Genomic DNA, 18,059 nt, shown 5'->3' with positions numbered 1-18,059 from the left:
TATGTTCCTTTTTTAGTTGTTCTACTTCATCTTTGGGGTAGTATTCATGCATTACTTTTATAATTTATAAAACACAATATATTTCCTTTTTTTTTTTTCTTTTTAGGGCCATACCTGCAGCATATGGAAATTCCCAGGCTAGGGGTCAAATTGGAGCGGCAGCTGTTGGAATACACCATAGCTCACAGTGATGCCAGATCTGAGCCACATCTGCAGCCGACGCCAGTGGTGGCAATACCAGATCCTTAACCCAATGAGTGAAGCCAGGGATCAAACCTGCATCCTCATGGACACTATGTTGGGTTCCCAACCCCTGAGCCACAATGGGAACTCCTATTCCCATTTTCTTGAAGCAAAGGAATCTATCTAAGCCAAATTGTTTCACAAATATTTGTATACTGTTAACTCACAAAGATGTACAAAGACAACAACAACAGCAAAACCCATAGGCAATCTGGAGAACATGGGCCAGCTATCAGTATGAAAAACTAATAAAATACTCTCTAGTATGGGTAGCAACTTTGCTGAGGCAGATGTCACAAAGTTTGATCCATGACATCTTATTGACATGCCCCAGGCCCTCCATGGGAACCACTGGACTTCTTTGTACTTCCTTTTCTCTACCCATGAAAAGTGGAAATGACCACCATCCATTAATTCTTCCAAGAGTTATAGCTGGTTTATAGTACATGGATTCCCCACAAGAAAGAACAGTTATTATGAGTAATTTAAGGTTTGGATGAGTAAGAAACTTGGAGGCAAGTGTTTTTTGCAAGAAGGTGCTTAAAGAATTACGAAAAAGGACATTCTGAATAATTCTTCTCTACTAGTTCAAAAGAACACAGCACATCCCGAAGAGTCAGAAGATGATTTCCTCTCTCATTCTCTGCCCAAACCACTCTCTGGTCTCTTATGATCAGAGAATTACTCATCTGGGAGACATACACTTATGTGGCCACTATCTGACAGGCTTCTCAGGGGCACTTTGGAAGCTATTAGAATCAGGCAAATGCACTGCCTGAAGATTTTCAGGATCCAAACCCAATAGCTTCTATTTCTCAACCTCATCCTGAGGCAGGCCAATGGGATTTCAGGCATGCTCCTGAATTATGTCATCACCTGCTGATGAAGCCGGGAAGAGCTAAATTCTCTCCATCCTCTGATCCTATCAACCAGGAGTCCCAAATCAGGCTACAAGGGACAAGAGCTGACTGAAGTTGGATGCAAGACAGTAGGAGAGTGAGAATGGGAGAAAGTGAGAGGACATACCCCACTTAAAGGACAGCTAGTACTCTTTGCCCCATTGCTGCAGGGCATCTGAAACCAGACTGGCTGGGTTTTCTATTTTCCCATAATTTCCAATTTCTAAAAGAAAAAGGAAATCCAAATGTATATGTGAAACCTTCTGATTTTTTTAAGCTGTGTGGACCAGGCATGTTTGAAGACCAGGTTCTGGCCCGGGCCTGCCAATCTGTACTTTTTTTGCTATTAATTGTGCAGAGCCTCCCTTGTAGCTGGCAGCAGTCCAGATATGAAGGGATATCAGCCACTTGGGCTCAGTGTCCTCAAAGGCTTTGTATCATGGTGCAAATTGTATCCTGAATCTCGGCGGCCTGTCCATCTCTCTGTTGTGCTTGTTTCCAGAAGACAATGAGAATGAAATAGGTACGAGGCAAGGAAATGAAAGTCCTTCTCCCTACTATGGCTTTGCCATTTAGTAGTCTTAAATTAATTAAGCAAAGAGGCCATTAGACTGAGGTGGCTCAAATGCTGTGGTGGCCAATGTAAGCAAGCCAAAATCAAAGCGTGTAAATGCCCCAAGATTATGAAATCAAAACACTAAGGACAGCACATCATAAACAGCCAACTGGGGGTTTAAGCTATAGCCAATCAAGAATTTCTTTACTGGAGTTCCCGTCGTGGCACAGTGGTTAACGAATCCGACTAGGAGCCATGAGGTTGCGGGTTCAGTCCCTGCCCTTGCTCAGTGGGTTAACGATCCAGCGTTGCCGTGAGCTGTGGTGTAGGTTGCAGACGTGGCTCGGATCCTGCGTTGCTGGGCTCTGGCGTAGGCTGGTGGCTACAGCTCCAATTTGACCCCTAGCCTGGGAACCTCCATATGCCGTGGGAGTGGCCCAAGAAATAGCAAAAAGACAAAAAAAAAAAAAAAAAAGAATTTCTTTACTTAGCTCCTACCTTTTATCTAGAAAAGACCTTCCCTGAGCTCCTGTGGATGGAATGCTCTTAACCACTTCTGGTTTGGTGCTGCTCAATTTGAATCCATTTTTGCTCAAACTCTTAAAAATTTTTAATAAGCCTAGTTTATCTCTTAACAGATCACTTGTGAAACTTGTGCTACTTAATTCTCCTGTACTTGTTCCTGTAATATAGGGAGGGATTTCCCTCTATATGTATCTGAATGGGTCATGGCAAGGATTGAGTAAAACGGTGTCTCCAGAAGTGCTTTGGAAACTACTAAATTACAAACTACTAAACAAGATTAGTTATTAGTTAGTCAACACATGTTTTTGGAGTACCTGCTAACTAGGTATCTACCATATGCTTGAAGCTACAATTGAACAGGTCAGACATAATCGCTACCCTCATGAAGCTTATAATAACCGATTACTATAATATAAAAGCCCTGTGAAAGAGAATTCTAAGATATTTGGGGGCTATGTACTAAAGGGGCTAATTATTTCCCCTAAGTTTTTTCAAAACATGGTTTTCTGTTCTCTCTTAGCAGCCTGGTTAAATAGAAGATAAAAGCAGGCTAGGGCAGACTCCTTGAAATCTGTCTACTTTAGGGCACCATTTCCCAAGGAACCACCAGCCAGAGGATGGAAAGGCTAATAAGAGGGGATGACTCAGACCACAGGGAGTAGACACATGCATCAAGGAAGGAAGCCAGGATTTTTATAAGCGCTGAGGCAGATGTGGGTTCCATTCTGAGTCTGAAAAATTGAGGAAGATTGTACTACTCACCCGTGTTGGAACTGATAGAATTTTCAAAAAGGTTTGCCAGGAGTCTGTTAGATGACTTCTGAAATATAGCCACCACTGTTTCATTAAGAAAGTCTTTGTTCTTTTCAAGCCAGCCACTGGTGTTATAAGGCACCTTTGGGAAAGCATGCAGTTCAGGTAACAAAAGAAGAGAATGCATACCTTAACTTAGCAAATCGTGTATTCCTTAAAAAAAAAATCATACATTGTGTGGATCCCTTGACTTTAAATAAGTTTAATGTACCAGTACTGAATAAATAGTCCAGAAATCTATGTGAAACCCAAAGAAATGATCGGACTTTACCATTTACATTGTGAAAAGAAAGGGGAAAAGAGGGAGGGAGAAAGAACCAGGGAGGGAGAGGAACACTAAGTAAGCAGTGGGGGGGGAGGAAGAAACGGATGGCATTTCCAGTAGAAACAATTTACATCAGCCCTCCTTCATAGGCAAGAATGGATGAAATAATCCAATTGTCTCTGACCCCCAGTGAGCATTCAAAGAAATTATCAGTTTTAATGGGATTTTACTGTAAATATCTTTATAATTAATTCAAGGATTTCAAGAAGAGAGTTATAGTCATATCTAGGTACAGTGGACAGCTCATTTTTAGGTCAAATTTGTTATCCTTTATCCTTCATCAGTTCTCTTTTTGTCCCATCCGGAATCAATGACCAGAAGCATAAAAGCAGAAAGAAGGGGTGTGCGCAAGCATGCGTGTGCACACACACACACCATGAGGAAATGAGGAGAGGGAGTGAGGGTCATTAGGAATCTTTGTTGCTCATAGTTCGGAGACCATTACTTCGCAGTGGCTCTTTATGAGGGAATAAAAAATCTTCAATGAAAAGATCAATCAGAGAATGTTAAGTTGAAAGGAACGACAAATAAGGAAAAGCCCAGGCCTTTGATGGTCTCCATGACTTTCTGAACCTGTCTTACTTTGAGTTGAGGTGACAGAATCTATTTTGAGATTTCTGACCTCTGTTAATAGAGTATGGGTATTTCATTTCTTAAGTGCTAAAAGGCTACACCCACTATTTCTGGAACTGAAAATTTTTTTCATCCCTTCATTTAATCTAAACTTAATTTATATGTTATCTAAGGATTGGGCTGAAAACATTTGAAACAGAGTCAGGAAAATTCTGGGATGAGGGTCTGGAGGTAACTTACCACCCCCGCATAATGGACAACTTCAAAGTGAGCTTCATGTTTCTTCTCGCTATCAGGTTTGGGCTTCTGGAAATGGACTGACTTCCCAAAATGGTTGTCAAAAAGTTTGGTTTTGAAAGTCACATCTGTAGCCTGATGAAACATACATTCCTCTTCAAGGATGGAAAAGATGCCCATTGGCTGTTGGGAGATACAGATGAACAGCAGATGGGAAAAACAAATAAACAAACAAAAACCATCAGTAAACAGTATTTTCAGTAGGGGTTCAGTGTAAATTCTCTCCTAGGAATCTAATTGGTTGACAATGGGAAAGAGTATTCACTACATATAACTAGTCAATCATTCATTTAACAAACATTAAATACCTACCAGGCCCCAGCAGGAGCTGGGGATGCAGTAGTGAGCCACATATACAATGTGTCTGTCCTCAGGGTGCTTACATTCTAGTGGAGCAGACAGATACTAGACAAGTGAACACAAAATAACTAATTTCCCATAAGTGATCTGAAGAAGTCATGCAAAGTAAAGAGATAAAAAATGACTGGGGCTATGTGAGAGCTATTTTAGTAAGGTAGTCCAGTAAAACCCTCTGACCTGAATGAGAAAATCCTGATAAGATCTGCGTACAAGGATTCTAGGCAGAAAAATGAAGAGTACAAAGGCCCTGAGGCAGGAGAACCCTTGGCAAGTTTGAGGTTCCGCCAGAGGCATGTGTGAACAGAGCAGAGCTAGTCAGACAGAGCACATGGAGGGAAAGGTACAGAGTACTGGATCCCAAAAGGCTTTGCAGGCCATGGTAAGATATTTGGATTTTAAGTATAATGGGACGCCATTGGAGATTTTTAACATAAAGCGATGTGATTTGATTAATGCTTGGAAAGGATGATTTGTTTAGAAATCTGTTAGCAAAGTAAAGCCTGTGGGCCAATCCTGCCTGTGGTCTGTATTGGAAAGCTAGTGAGCTAATGATGGCTTTTACATTTTTAAAAGGTTGTTTTAAAAAGGGAATAGTGATGTGTGATAGCAAACTGAGGGCCCTGCGAGCAGACTTTCCTCTAAAGGGTCATGTAGTAATGCTTTTAGACTTTGTGGGCCATTGAGTCCCTGCAGCTCCCCTCCCCTCCTCAGCCATTTCTGCCCTGAAAGCAGCAATTGACAATATGTAAATAAAATGGGGTTGGCAATGTTGCATTCAAACTTTATTTGCAAGACTAGGCTACCAGCTGGCTTTAGCCAATGGGGTCATAGTTTGCTGATCTCTGATTTAGACGAGTGATAGTTTTAGAGTTTGGAAACCTGATGTGAGTGGATAGTAGAGCTGGGTCACAATTTGCTGATGGATGGACTGCAGGGTATAGTAGAAAGCAGAAGGATGACCAGGTTTTTGGTTTAAGTAAATGGTTAGTGGATGCTGCCATTTACCAATATAGGTACATACACATGGGTAAAAACAGGTTTGAGAGGAAAAAAAACAAGGATTCCCATTATGCAAATCTATTTGTGTATTTGTATATTCCTTTTTATAGTCTACAACTATTTTGAGGTGCCTTCTATGAATAAGTCACTGTACCAAACGCTTTGGGAATAATCAGACATGGGCTCTGGTTGCAAAGCAAGTGAGAAGACAAGACATGTGAGTAATACATAGACTACAAAGCAAATAGAACAGAGGTACAGAGAAAATGCTGTGAGAGTTCCAAGATAGAACCATGACTCCTTTGGGCCCAACATGGATTTCTTGATTCTCCACCAACCCTGTTAATTTTTTTTAAAGCCACACCTGTGGTATATTGAGGTTCCGAGGCTAGGGGTAAAATCAGAGCTGTAGTTGCAGGCCTATGGCACAGCTAGGGCAGTGCCAGACTTGAGCCACATCTGTGACCTATACAGCAGTTTGTGACAATGCCAGATCCTTAACCCACTGAGTGAGACCAGGAATCAAACACTTATCCTCAAGGATACTATGCATACTATGCAGGGTTCTTAACCCACTGAGTCACAGTGGGAACTCCTAATTCGTTTATTTTATTTTTTTTCTATTGAAGTACAGTTCATTTTCAATGTTGTGTTAGTTTCAGGTGTACAGCAAAATGATTCAGTTATATATATATATATACACACACACACATACATATATATTAGATTATTTTCTTTTATAGGTTATTACAAAATATTGAGTATAGTTTCCTGTGCTATACAGTAGGTCCTTGTGGGTTATCTACTTTATGTATAGTAGTGTATATGTTAATCCCAAATTCCTCATTTATCCCTCTTCCATTTCCCCTTTGGTAGCCGTAACTTTGTTTTCTATGTGTGTGGATCTATTTCTGTTTTGTACATAAGTTCATTTGTATACAAACCCTTTTTACTTAATGACCTTGTAGGTTCTTGGCAAAATGAGAAATGTGGAGAAGTAGGAGGAAGGAGGATCTGATAACCAGTTGAGTCACTGTATAGGCTCTTGAAGCCCTGGGCTCTATCTTGTCCTGCACCTTTTCCTGCCACAAATAGTCAACCCTCAGAACACTAGAATGAATCACCAAAAAATGTAAGCATCTTTTGGGATAGTGCCTGTTAAAAAGAAGGTTATGGAAAAACCTCACAAGGAGCAGCAGCCCATCTCCATCAGAGCCACCTCCCACACACAAGGACCACCATTCTCTGAGACTCCAATGAAGCCACCTTCCTTTTAGAGATGCATGGAAATTTTATGCAAAGCAAGTAGATGTCATAGGTCAAAATGAAGCAATTAAACTATTAAGGAGGGAAAAACACTATTTCTTCAGGGTCTTCTCCATTTCTCCAATGCTTAGGAAGCATAAAATGTCTAATAAATATGACTTCCAGCAAATTAATTTCCAAATAGGTCAGGAAAAAAGTAATTATGTTCTGCCCCATAGCATCAATTGTTCTATATCACACAGTGAATGGTTCGAGTCAGTGCCCTGACTGAACATGAGTGCTCTAATCTCTCCCTCTTCAAGTAGTATCAATTCTGCCTTCCTGTCTTTTACATCTGTCACTTTATGACTATTTCCATTTCTGCTGTCCTGACTCAGGGCTTGGTGTTTCACACCTGCTGTAACAGCTTCTTAACTGCCCTAATTCTAGCCTTCCCTCCCATCCCGGGCACTGTCCACAAACCCACCATATTAAACACAAGCATCTCTGACTGCTCCATTGCCTAGAAGAGACACTTCCTTGGCTCTCCTTTCCCTAAAAATAAGTTATAAATTCGTTAAATTCCTTTCATAGCCCGACCCTCCTTTTTCACTTCTAGATACTTCCATTTGTACAGACTAAGTTCAAACTAGACTTCGGAATGTGTCCATGGTTTTCCTGTCTCTACACCTTTGCTCTTGCCCATCCCTCCACATGCTCACTATCTTCCATTTTTCACCATCTCTTCAGATCCAGCTGAAATTTTACTCCCCTTCCCACCAGGCTTTCCTAGATTCCTGCAGGCAGAGGTGACCTTTGCTCTTTGGAGCTCTGTAGGCCTTTGAGCCTTTACTGCATTTATCCTTACACATATTTTTACATTTATTAGACTTACAAATCTCCCATCTGACTGCATACTTCCTAAGGGCAAGTGCTATTTAGAACACATGATTAAGTTTTTCACAGCATTTAATTCACAGTTTTATACACAGTGATGCAGTATTACACCTAAAGTCCACCATTGTGTGTGCTTTGACATCAGGGGAAAACCAGAAGGGTCTCAAATGACTTAATCACAGGTTCTTCTCTTCAGTGTGCTACTGTGGGTTAGGTCCTCTAGCCAAGTAACCCTCTTTACCATGGGAACAAGCACAGAACCTGCATATTCTTGAGTAATGGGTTTCAGTTCCCTGTCAGCCCACATGGAGTTATCCAGACAAGCCATTCACATCCTCCACTGGGAATTAATGACCACCTCACCCTATTATGACTACAAAGTCCACCTGCCATAGCTCTTGCTTATTCATTCTGCTCCCAGGTATAACTTCCATGTGGCCCCACATGGGATGTAGTGGTCTTTACTCCAGGCTATGAATATATGTGACTAATAAGCTGCTGTCAAATTCATCTGTCCAATGTCAGGTGTCATATGTTCAGCCATCTCCATAACCCTAGGATAGAAACCCACCCTCACCACTGGGGGGAGGAGGAAGTGATCCAAACAAGTAGTCCTAAGTGCATTTACTTGTTTAATTTAACAAACTAGTAAAAGTTGTGGTCTCAAGACATGTTTCCAGTTACATCCTAAGTTCTTTGAGTGCCAGGATGAGGCATCTGGTCTGTATTCTCGCAACTCTTAGCGTTGTAGGTCCTGAGGTGACTAAAATCTAGGTCCTCAGCAAATTTCTGTTAAGAAATTAATTGCTAGATACACACTAAATATATAGGCTTGAGCTCTGAGACCTGGGCCACTTTGCTGTGGGCCAGAGTTAAACAAAAAGTGATAAGAGTTGTGAGCAACAACAATAAAAAAAAATGGAGTTACAAATCATACCTATGTATATAAGAGCTAACTAGATGCTGATGTGATTCATTTTATAATAAAAACACCAGAATTAGCACATCCAAAGAACTCTACTTGGGAGATGACAACACTCATTGCCAAGATGCTGCCAGGATTTAAAATATTTTAGAAACTTCTATAGGATATCTAACACCTTTGAATATTGGCACATGGAAACTTCTTGTATAACTATATAGAAACAATCACAAGTTACTCAGTCCAAGTCAAAGTGAAAATGTAATCAAGCAAGGTAATACAGTTTTTACTTGAAAACAATTAAGATGATTGGTATTGAAGTTAATTTTATCTCAAAGACAGTAAAAAATGTAACAATTTATCCTAATACCTATCCTGTGAGGGACTTTTTCCAAAAGGGCTGAATTATTGTAAGAAGGATGTAGCCTCTCGAGGTGACTCCACTGAAGGGGCAAAACTTTTAAATGTATAACTTTGGATATATTTGCTTAAAAAACTAGTAAAAAAAAAAACTTTTACAAATACCTATGTAAAACCATAAATATGCAGTCACATGTTACTACTTTAAATTACTGATGCTCAAGTTCTAAACAAACTAGAATATTTTAAGTAATGAGATAAGTGTGAGCTAATCCTATAACAGATGTGTTCACTGCATATATATAGAAGGAGGTCACTACATGCTTGAAGACCAAATTAACAAAGTTGGTGTTAAAATACACCTTTAGCTTAATATAAAATTCTTTGTAAACATAAAAACCAAAACTTATATGTACAAAAATCATTCTTTTCCTTATAGATACACAGATGCATTCTATAAGATATTTTATATACATCGATGTATTTTAGTTTCTTTGAATTTTGAAAACTTCCAATGATGCATTCTGTTTCAAGGACTGAGTTTGATAATTAAGATTTACTACAAATCTCCTTCATACACAGTGATCTTTTCAAAATATAGAATCATTTCAAGAAAGTTTTGGTATTCTGCATTTGCTGGACCTGAACACCTTTGAAATCATTTGTAGGAAACCAAAGACTTATATTTTCCTTTTATCATCTGCTCATTTTTTTTCTCATTTTATCATATCAGTAGAAAGTACAAAAGGAAGTTGCATCTTTGTTGCTAGTGTCTTATTTAGAATAACTTTGCCATAAATAAGATAATAAGCTTCAGATTAACTATAAATCACAGACGTATCAGGATCTGAATAATGTCTGAGTCCCACCTTTCTGCCTGAAAACAGATCATCAGAGTAAGTAGATATTACAGGTGACAATTGCCCAAAGTTAATTCTGCCCCCCGCAAGGAGTTCCAGTACTTTTGTTTCATTTCCAACTAGAAAACTATAGCTTTAACAGTGCCATCAAACATTCACCACATCGTGGACGGCTCATTATTACCATCATTTTTAATCAGCTCACACAATAGCTCATTATAATCATTTTTTAAAAATCAGCCTGTCCTCCCCCCAAGGAAATTCACTATTTATAAAATAAATAAAATCAATGTGATGTCCATTCCTGTTAGGAATAATGACCATTTTCAAGGAAGATCTAGTTTCATCTAAAGCCTAACAGATAAAATGACGGGAAAGTGATTGATAAAATCTGCACCCCACAAAGGACAGCGAGAGGTCAGTCACCCCAGCCTCTTCCTGACAAGGTTGTTGAGAATCAAATGTGACAGCGTAGCATAGCTGCCCAGACCTGTATCCAGAATTCACTGCAATCCATGGCTGAAGCAAGACACAAGGGACATGGAACTGCTCATGCCCTGCCCAGCCTATTCCCTTGGACAAAAAAAACATCAGAAAAAAACCATCCAGAATTCCCCCAGCAAATCCGGTTAATCTTTCCCAGAGCACATGGAAGGATTTCAGAGTACGGGAACATCATCGAATTCAGAAACCATACACTGCAGCTAATTTACTAATAAGCCATGAAGTATTGCCATAAATTACTTAAACTAACTGGTACTTGTCCAATTAAATGAACAAACTACATCCTGCAAGGTAGTGGCCTTGAGGATTTATGGCAGTTGTTTGTTTGCATGCTAATATGCCAAATTTCGTTAAGCTGCTCTGGTTCTGCTCATTCACCTAATGTTAATCAGCCTGGCCCTACAGTGTTCATATTTTCAGCTCTGTGTTTTTCCAGTCAAGAGCATAACCATTTTTAATCTCAACAAGCTTCCTCACGCATTCACAGTGGAGGCTGTGCATAAGCAGCAAATGCATAGCGACAGTGTGAGTTAGAGATGAGAAAGTAGGTAGCTGATGTGAGGAGTTAGTTAGGATGCAGGAAAACCACTAAGAGAAAATGTGCAGAACTCTCCTGCCTTATCTCCCATCCCTTTGACAAAGCCTAGGTCCTGATACGAATCAACGTGGCAAGCAGGGACAATTCTCCTTAAAGGATAATGGATGAGGAGAAAAACACACATCACCTTCTCAATGAGATCTATGCAGGCTTGCAAATCCAGGCCAAAGTCAATGGGCACCCAGTCAATGCCTTCTTTCCTATATTCCTCTTGCTCCAAAACCAATGTGTGCTGATTGAAGAACTGTTGTAATTTTTCATTGGTAAAATTAATGCAAAGTTGTTCAAGGCTGTTATACTTCAAAGTTTTGATGATGTAGGAAGAAGAGATAAAAATAAAATTGAGAAAATGGTAATTGTTGGAGGTGATAGATATGTTAATTAACTGGATTGTGGTAATTATGCATAACATACATGTGTACCCAATCGTCAAGTTGCACTATTTAAAATATACATTTCTATTATCAAATATAACTCAATAAAACATAAAATAACATTGAGGTCCACTTGGAAAAATGTAAAGAGAAAACCATTACCACTATCATATGCTGGCAAATAGACCCAATAAGTAAAAGTTGCTCAATTAAATTCTTACCTCCTTCATGTATTGTGCAAGCTAAAGATTATGACAGTAAACTAACACTTAGTGATATTACAAAATTCAAAATCATGAAAGATTTCTTTACTTAAGGCTGAATTAATTTCTTAACTATTAAGTATAATTATTATTATTTGTTAATATTAATAAGAGCTTTTTCCAATCAAAGTAGCTCTGCACTTTTGCTCAGAATAAATCTCATCATGTTTTGACTACATTTTCTGGCATTCAATTCACATAGTCTAATCCCCTTGTAAACACACATCGACTTCATTCTTACCAGATATACTTACATCAAGCATTTCAAAACCAGTGATGTCAAGAATGCCAATGAAGAACTGTCTTGACAACTTGGCATCCAGGGCCCGGTTGATACGTGCTACCAGCCACTTAAACATCCTCTCATAGATTGACTTAGACAAGGCACCAACAGCATAGGTCACCTGGAAGTCACATTGACAGCACTCTTTTGTCTGACAGCAGTGTTCAATTTGATCCTGGGCATTTTCTATCAGCAATCACTTTCTAGTAAAACTAGTATATATTTAACCACTTTCTGTGGTTCAAGCTTTATGATGAACACCAGAATAAAGGAAGAAGCAAGGACGGGAAGAAACCAAGAAGGGAGGGAGAGAGGAAGAGAGGGGAAGAGGGTTAGGGGAAAGGAAGTGAGCTAGCCTAATGTCTCTCTACCCAACAGTCCTGTGAGAGAACTCATGTTCCAATTACTAAAGGACAAACATCCTGGGGTAGGGTGGCAACATGTTCTAAAGCGTGGTCCTAAGACCTGCAGCATCAGCATCACCTGAGAGCTTGTTAAAGATGCCGACTCTCATCATCTCATCCCAGACCTATGAATCAGCATTTGCATTCTAACACAAACCTCTCTGACTCCTACATACCATAAAGTTTGAAAAATACTGGTAGAGTAGGTTAGGAATCTAGAATCCTCTGCTGCTGCTGTTGTTAACAAATCGTATAACCTGGAGTTCCTGTTCTGGCTTGGTGGAAACAAATCCGACTAGGAACAATGAGGTTGTGGGTTCAATCCATGGCCTTGCTCAGTGGGTTAAAGATCCGGTGTTGCCATGAGCTGTGGTGTAGGTTGCAGATGTGGCTTGGATCTGGTGTTGCTGTGGCTCTGGCGTAGGCGGGCAGCTACAGCTCCGATTGGACCCCTAGCCTGGGAACCGCCATATGCCCTAAAAAGCAAGAAAAGAAAAAAATCATATAATCTTTGGCAAGTGACATAAGCTGTCTGGGCTGCAGACTCTTCACCTGAATTATTCTCTTGAAGAGTTTCTCTAGCATCAGCTTCCACCTTCTTTATTATATTAGTTCTCAGGGTGGCTCTCAACTCCATGTAGGGAGAATGGCAATTTAGTTCATCACTCAGACTCAGATTCTCCTACTGTAAAACTCAGGCTGCATTTCCCCTCTCTTGAGGTGTGTGGCAAAGGCTCTCTCATAATCTACTCCCTCCAACCTCTGTGCCTGGATACTGTGGTACAAATGCTGATCCTGCTGCCATGATGCAAAGGCGCTGCTGTAGTAGCAGGTTCCTGACAGACTCCAAGTAGGAGTGAATTTCAGCTGGACGGACTCCAGGCCTGGAAGCAGGATGCATTCCAACAACTGAACATTTAAAATAGGCCTATCACATCCATCCTTCAGCTGCCCGGGACAGTGCATGCAGCAGGAGCCAGTTGGTGTCTGCTTGTGATTTAGCTATGAGTCACCCACTCCCTGATCAGTTATCTTGAGTCATTTCCACAGTAATCCATGAGCCGGATGGCATCACAGTTTTTTATTATCAGCGTCAAGAGCACACCCGCACAAATAAAGCACGAAGAATGATTTTCATCCCCCAGAGCACTGTCTACAGCAGTCACTTTGAAAGTTTAAAAAAGAACATGACTGACTTGCTGACCCCCCTTTAATTCCCTGGATGTATGAGAAGCAGGAGTGGAGAGAAACTGGCCAGGATGGGGGAGCCACGAAGAAATAGGAAGAAAGCCTGAAGTTGTAGCAGAGGAAGCAATGGATGATATGATGTCTGTTGAATGAATTAATAAAACTTATAATCCAATAGACTGTTCATCAATTAATCATTTTCATCACTTTCTGTCCAATGAAGGAGGAATGAAGCAGCTAAATCGACACTTCCACTTTTCAGGGACTAAATGGATTCATGCCTGAGCTTTAAAAAAAAAATAACCTCACATAAGACTTTGATTAGTGGAGATCAACAATATATAATTAAAAAACAAACAGATGAAAGAAATTGAGTCCAATAGCCATATTTTTAGCCACCTTGATCCCTGCCTTTCCCATCTGAAACATAGCAATATTAAAATATGCTGTCTCATGGCTGTTGGGAGATATTCAATGAGACAGAGGTGTAAATATAAGTAGCACATTTGGCACTTAGAATCCAGTAAATGTTAGTTCCCCCTCTCCCTTCCCCTTTCCACTTTTATCACTTCCTCATCCTTACTCCAATATTTATTATCCATGTTACCTTGAGCAGTTAATCTTTCTAAGCTTCGCTGTCTTTAACTACAGAATAGAAATATAAATAAGATCAACTTTTCAGGCTTGCATTAGATTAAATGAGCTATTCATACAAAGCACATAGCACAGCACCCACTGCACATATTCAATGGCTACTGATTATTATTATTGTTTTATTATTATTAATCCTTTTGGGGGGGCTTCAACCTTGGCAGATGGAAATTCCCAAACCAGGGGATCAAACATATGCCATAGCAGTGACCCAAGCCACTGTAGTGACAATGCTGGATCCTTAACCTACCGCTGTGCCACAAGAGTACTCCTCATTAATCTTTTTTAAGTAAGACAACTTATTGCTAATAGGCATGGTTAGAACTCTCCTGGAATCATAAAATACTAGACCTGAAGACTCTTAGTTCCAGAGAATCACATATAGCAGCTCTCAACTCAGGATGGTTCCTCCCCACTAAGGGAGAAGGGCATTTGGGAAGAGGATGGGCATTTTCCCATCATCAGAGTGACTGAGAGTATTGCTGTCATTTAGCACCTGGGGGCATGAAGGCAAAACCTCCTACAACGTGTGGGATACTCTCATACCCAAAGAATTATCCCTTTTAGATGCCAATCACTTCTCCACTGAGACACACAGGAGAATTCAGCCTCTTCATTGGGGTGCTCAGAGAGATGGAGTATTTGACCAAAGCTGCAGAGTTGGTTAGCATTAGAGCTAGAACTAAACTTTGCATGGAGTGTTAACACTGCAAAAATTTTTGCCATCTTTTGCAATTGTCATCAACAGAGCATATACATCTCTATTCTTAGCCATGACAATGTCTCTATAACGTCAGTAAAATTCCTAAGAAAAGAAAACCTTATAGCGTGCTTTCTTACTCTGTCTCCAGGAGATGGAGGAAGAGAGAGAAAAAAAGAGAGAGTGCACAAGCAAGAAAGAGGGTGGGGGAGGGGGAGAGGATGGAGGGCAAGGGTTTTTTTTTTTTTTTTTTCTTTTATTGTTGAATAATAATATATTAGCTTGCTTCGCTGGTTCCATTATAGCAGAGGCTGGTGTGGTAACTTGGTCCCTGAGAACACAATATTAAAGAGATGAAGGTTTTATTTCAGTCCTACAGGCTCATTAGTTTTACACAGAGCAAGTACTTGTTCTATAATCATAGCATGTCATGCATGCATGTGGTGGTGAATGTCTTAAAAGGCAAGAAACCGCCAAACATCTCTAATCACACGACCAAGAAATAGCTCAACTGCTTGTCCTGCTGAGCATGGCTCAGCGTCAGCTCAATATTTAATTTATTTTAACATTTATGGAGCACCTACTGCTTGCAAGGCCCTATGCTAGATGCCAAAGTGCTAAGATGAACTGGACACAGTCCATGGTCTCAAGTAGCTCAGATTACTAGCGAGGACAAAAATATAAGCAAATTGTTCCCATATAGTTGGTGTTATGGTAGAGGTAGAATTACTAATTTATAGAGTAAACTAAACTAGGAAATTGATTTTGATTAATTATGGAAATGTTTTAAATAATATAGTCACACCAGATGCCTTAATATAACAAAAGATATAGAGTTGATTTTAGTCAAAGTAACTATCTTCTATCACAAATTTGCACATTTATCTCATTTTTAGATTTAGGATGAATAGACAGTATGATAATCTTAGTGTCACCTGAATACTAGCATGTGTCCTTTGGAATGTTTCTTATATTCCCTAACCTTCAGTTTCCACAACTGGAAAAAACATAAGTATCCCTGACCTACTTACCTCTGAATTGTTATAAGAATGGAAGGAGATAATACCTGTGAAAGTTTTATACATATTATATGTCATCAAACCATTTCCTCTTTCCAGAAAGATGACAATTCTCACCCTCTCTGTAGCTAAGGAAATAAGTTGACTAATTCTCACTTATACAATATCAGTAAAAAGTGATATCACTTCTAGCCCCAAGCAGTTAAGGTGGGTGTACTTTCTTCACAAATCACCTTTTCCCTGTGCAGTAACATGCATTCCAGATGGTTCAGGTACAAAACTGAAGGAGGTCCAATCTGTATTGAACTTGGTGTGAGTAAGAAATAAATGCCTATTTCATTGTCACTGAGATTTTAGCATGTATGTGTTACTGCAGTATGACTTATACTGACTAACACATTACAGATTTATTTCAAATTGCACTAGCAGGAGTTCCTGCGGTGGCTCAGTTGTTAACGAATCTCATTAGCAACCATGAGGACACAGGTTTGATCCCTGGCCTCCCTCAGGGAGTTAAGTATCCAGCATTGCCATCAGCTGTGTAGATCGAAGCTACAGCTCCGATTTGACCCCCAGCCTGGGAACCTCCATATGCCATGGGTGCAGCCCTAAAAAGACAAAATAAATAAATAAATTAAAAAAAAAATTGCACTAGCACACTTAGATGATCTTATTACCTACAGTCCTGGGAATATTTATTGCAAATCATCAGAATCAACAGTCCTTAGAACACCTGCTATTCTATCATTAAAACATTCTCCTAGATACTGAAAAAAACACTATATAACCTTCCATCTCTCACTTCTGTTATCATTTTTCCATTCCCTTCAATTGCTAACTTCAGGATGCTTCTGAAATCTTTTCTTTTTTCTTTTTTTTTTTTGTCCTAATTTCGTTTTTCTTTTTTTTTTTCTTTCTTTTTTAAAGGCCACACCTATGGCATGTGGAGGTTCCCACGCTAGGGGTCAAATTGGAGCTGTAGCCATTGGCCTGCACCACAATCATGGCAACACCAGATCCTTAACCCACTGAGCAAGACCAGGGATCAAACCTGTGTCCTCATGGATGCTAGTCAGATTTGTTTCCACTGAGCCATGGCAGAAACTCCTGAAACCTTTTCTTAATGAATGTGTCTGTTAGCCTAAGAAGTCAATATTCCAAATAGATGATGGATGTCAATTTGCCAGTTTTATTCATGTCAGGAACCAATAGCTTTAGAAGCTTCTTAGCTGGAGAACAAAGATGTTAATCACAACAGGTAAAGGACTTGCCTGAATCTGCAAAGAGACTCGTTACCTAAGGGAAAACTGTCAAAACGATATATTTCAGGCTAGAAAGGCTCTTAACACAAGAGCATTTATTGTGGTGTGTGTCACAGATGAAACGTTTGGAATTCTCATCACAGTAACTCTTTTTCACTTTCTTATAGAAGCTCGTTATAGACATCATTAGAAGTTGAAAAACACACCACAATACAATGTGTACAATTATTACAAGATCACAGAGTCATAATGCTCTAGAAATATCTTACCTGTTCTACATTTTGCCCTCTAGTAACATATTCATTACCAACTTTGATTCTAGGATGGATCAAGCCCTTCACCAACTCAGAGGAGTTAACACCCATGAGGAAAGCAGCTTTGTCAGCATCTAGGCAGAAGAAAGGAAGGAAAAGAAGACGAGAAGGAGGGAGAGAGAAAAGGAGGAAAGGGGGAGGGGGAATAAAGGAAGGAAAACACTGTTAAAATTCATTCCACTATAGCCCAATAGACTATCCAAAAGATGGAAGGGTCATCAGTTTAGAATGATGTACAAGGTAGACTGTAGTTTTGAAATAAATGCATGAATCCTAAATGTTTAAAAGACTCTATTTCTTGGAAATGTGAATCAAAACCACAATGAAATGGCACTTCACATCCACTAGAATGGCTACAACCAAAAAGATAGATAATAACAAGTGTTAGTGAAGAAGCGGAGAAATTTACACTGCTAGAATGTAAAATGGTACAGCCACTAGAGAATATCACTTGACAGCTATTCAAAAGTTAACCATATTTATTATAGGACCCAGACATTGCACTCTTATGTATATACACAGGAGAAATAAAAACATGTTCACACAAAATAATTGTATACAAATGTTCCTAGTGGCATTACTCATAATGGTCAAAAAATGGAAAAAAATGCAAATGTCTTTCAAC

General features: G+C 39.5%; 1 protein-coding gene across 3 annotated transcripts in view; it reads right to left on the bottom strand.

Annotated features, from left to right (window-relative positions):
* Positions 1-18,059, bottom strand: part of MYH15 (myosin heavy chain 15) — a 179,610-nt gene that overhangs the window by 95,678 nt on the left and 65,873 nt on the right. For all 3 annotated transcript variants that reach the window (XM_084991405.1, XM_084991406.1, XM_084991407.1), the window contains 5 exons: positions 17,390-17,508; positions 11,868-12,017; positions 11,104-11,274; positions 4,175-4,354; positions 2,986-3,118 (listed from right to left, as the gene is read on the bottom strand). In XM_084991405.1, the coding sequence (XP_084847531.1) occupies positions 2,986-3,118; positions 4,175-4,354; positions 11,104-11,274; positions 11,868-12,017; positions 17,390-17,508 (753 nt within the window). The remainder of the gene's footprint in view (positions 1-2,985; positions 3,119-4,174; positions 4,355-11,103; positions 11,275-11,867; positions 12,018-17,389; positions 17,509-18,059) is intronic.

The sequence above is a fragment of the Sus scrofa genome, chromosome 13, assembly GCF_054392235.1.
Source record: "Sus scrofa isolate SSC_HxYL_T2T_F1_AM1 chromosome 13, Sscrofa_HxYL_maternal_Yorkshire_Landrace_v2.0, whole genome shotgun sequence".
NCBI lineage: Eukaryota > Metazoa > Chordata > Mammalia > Artiodactyla > Suidae > Sus > Sus scrofa.
This window is presented reverse-complemented; position numbering and strand designations above follow the sequence as displayed.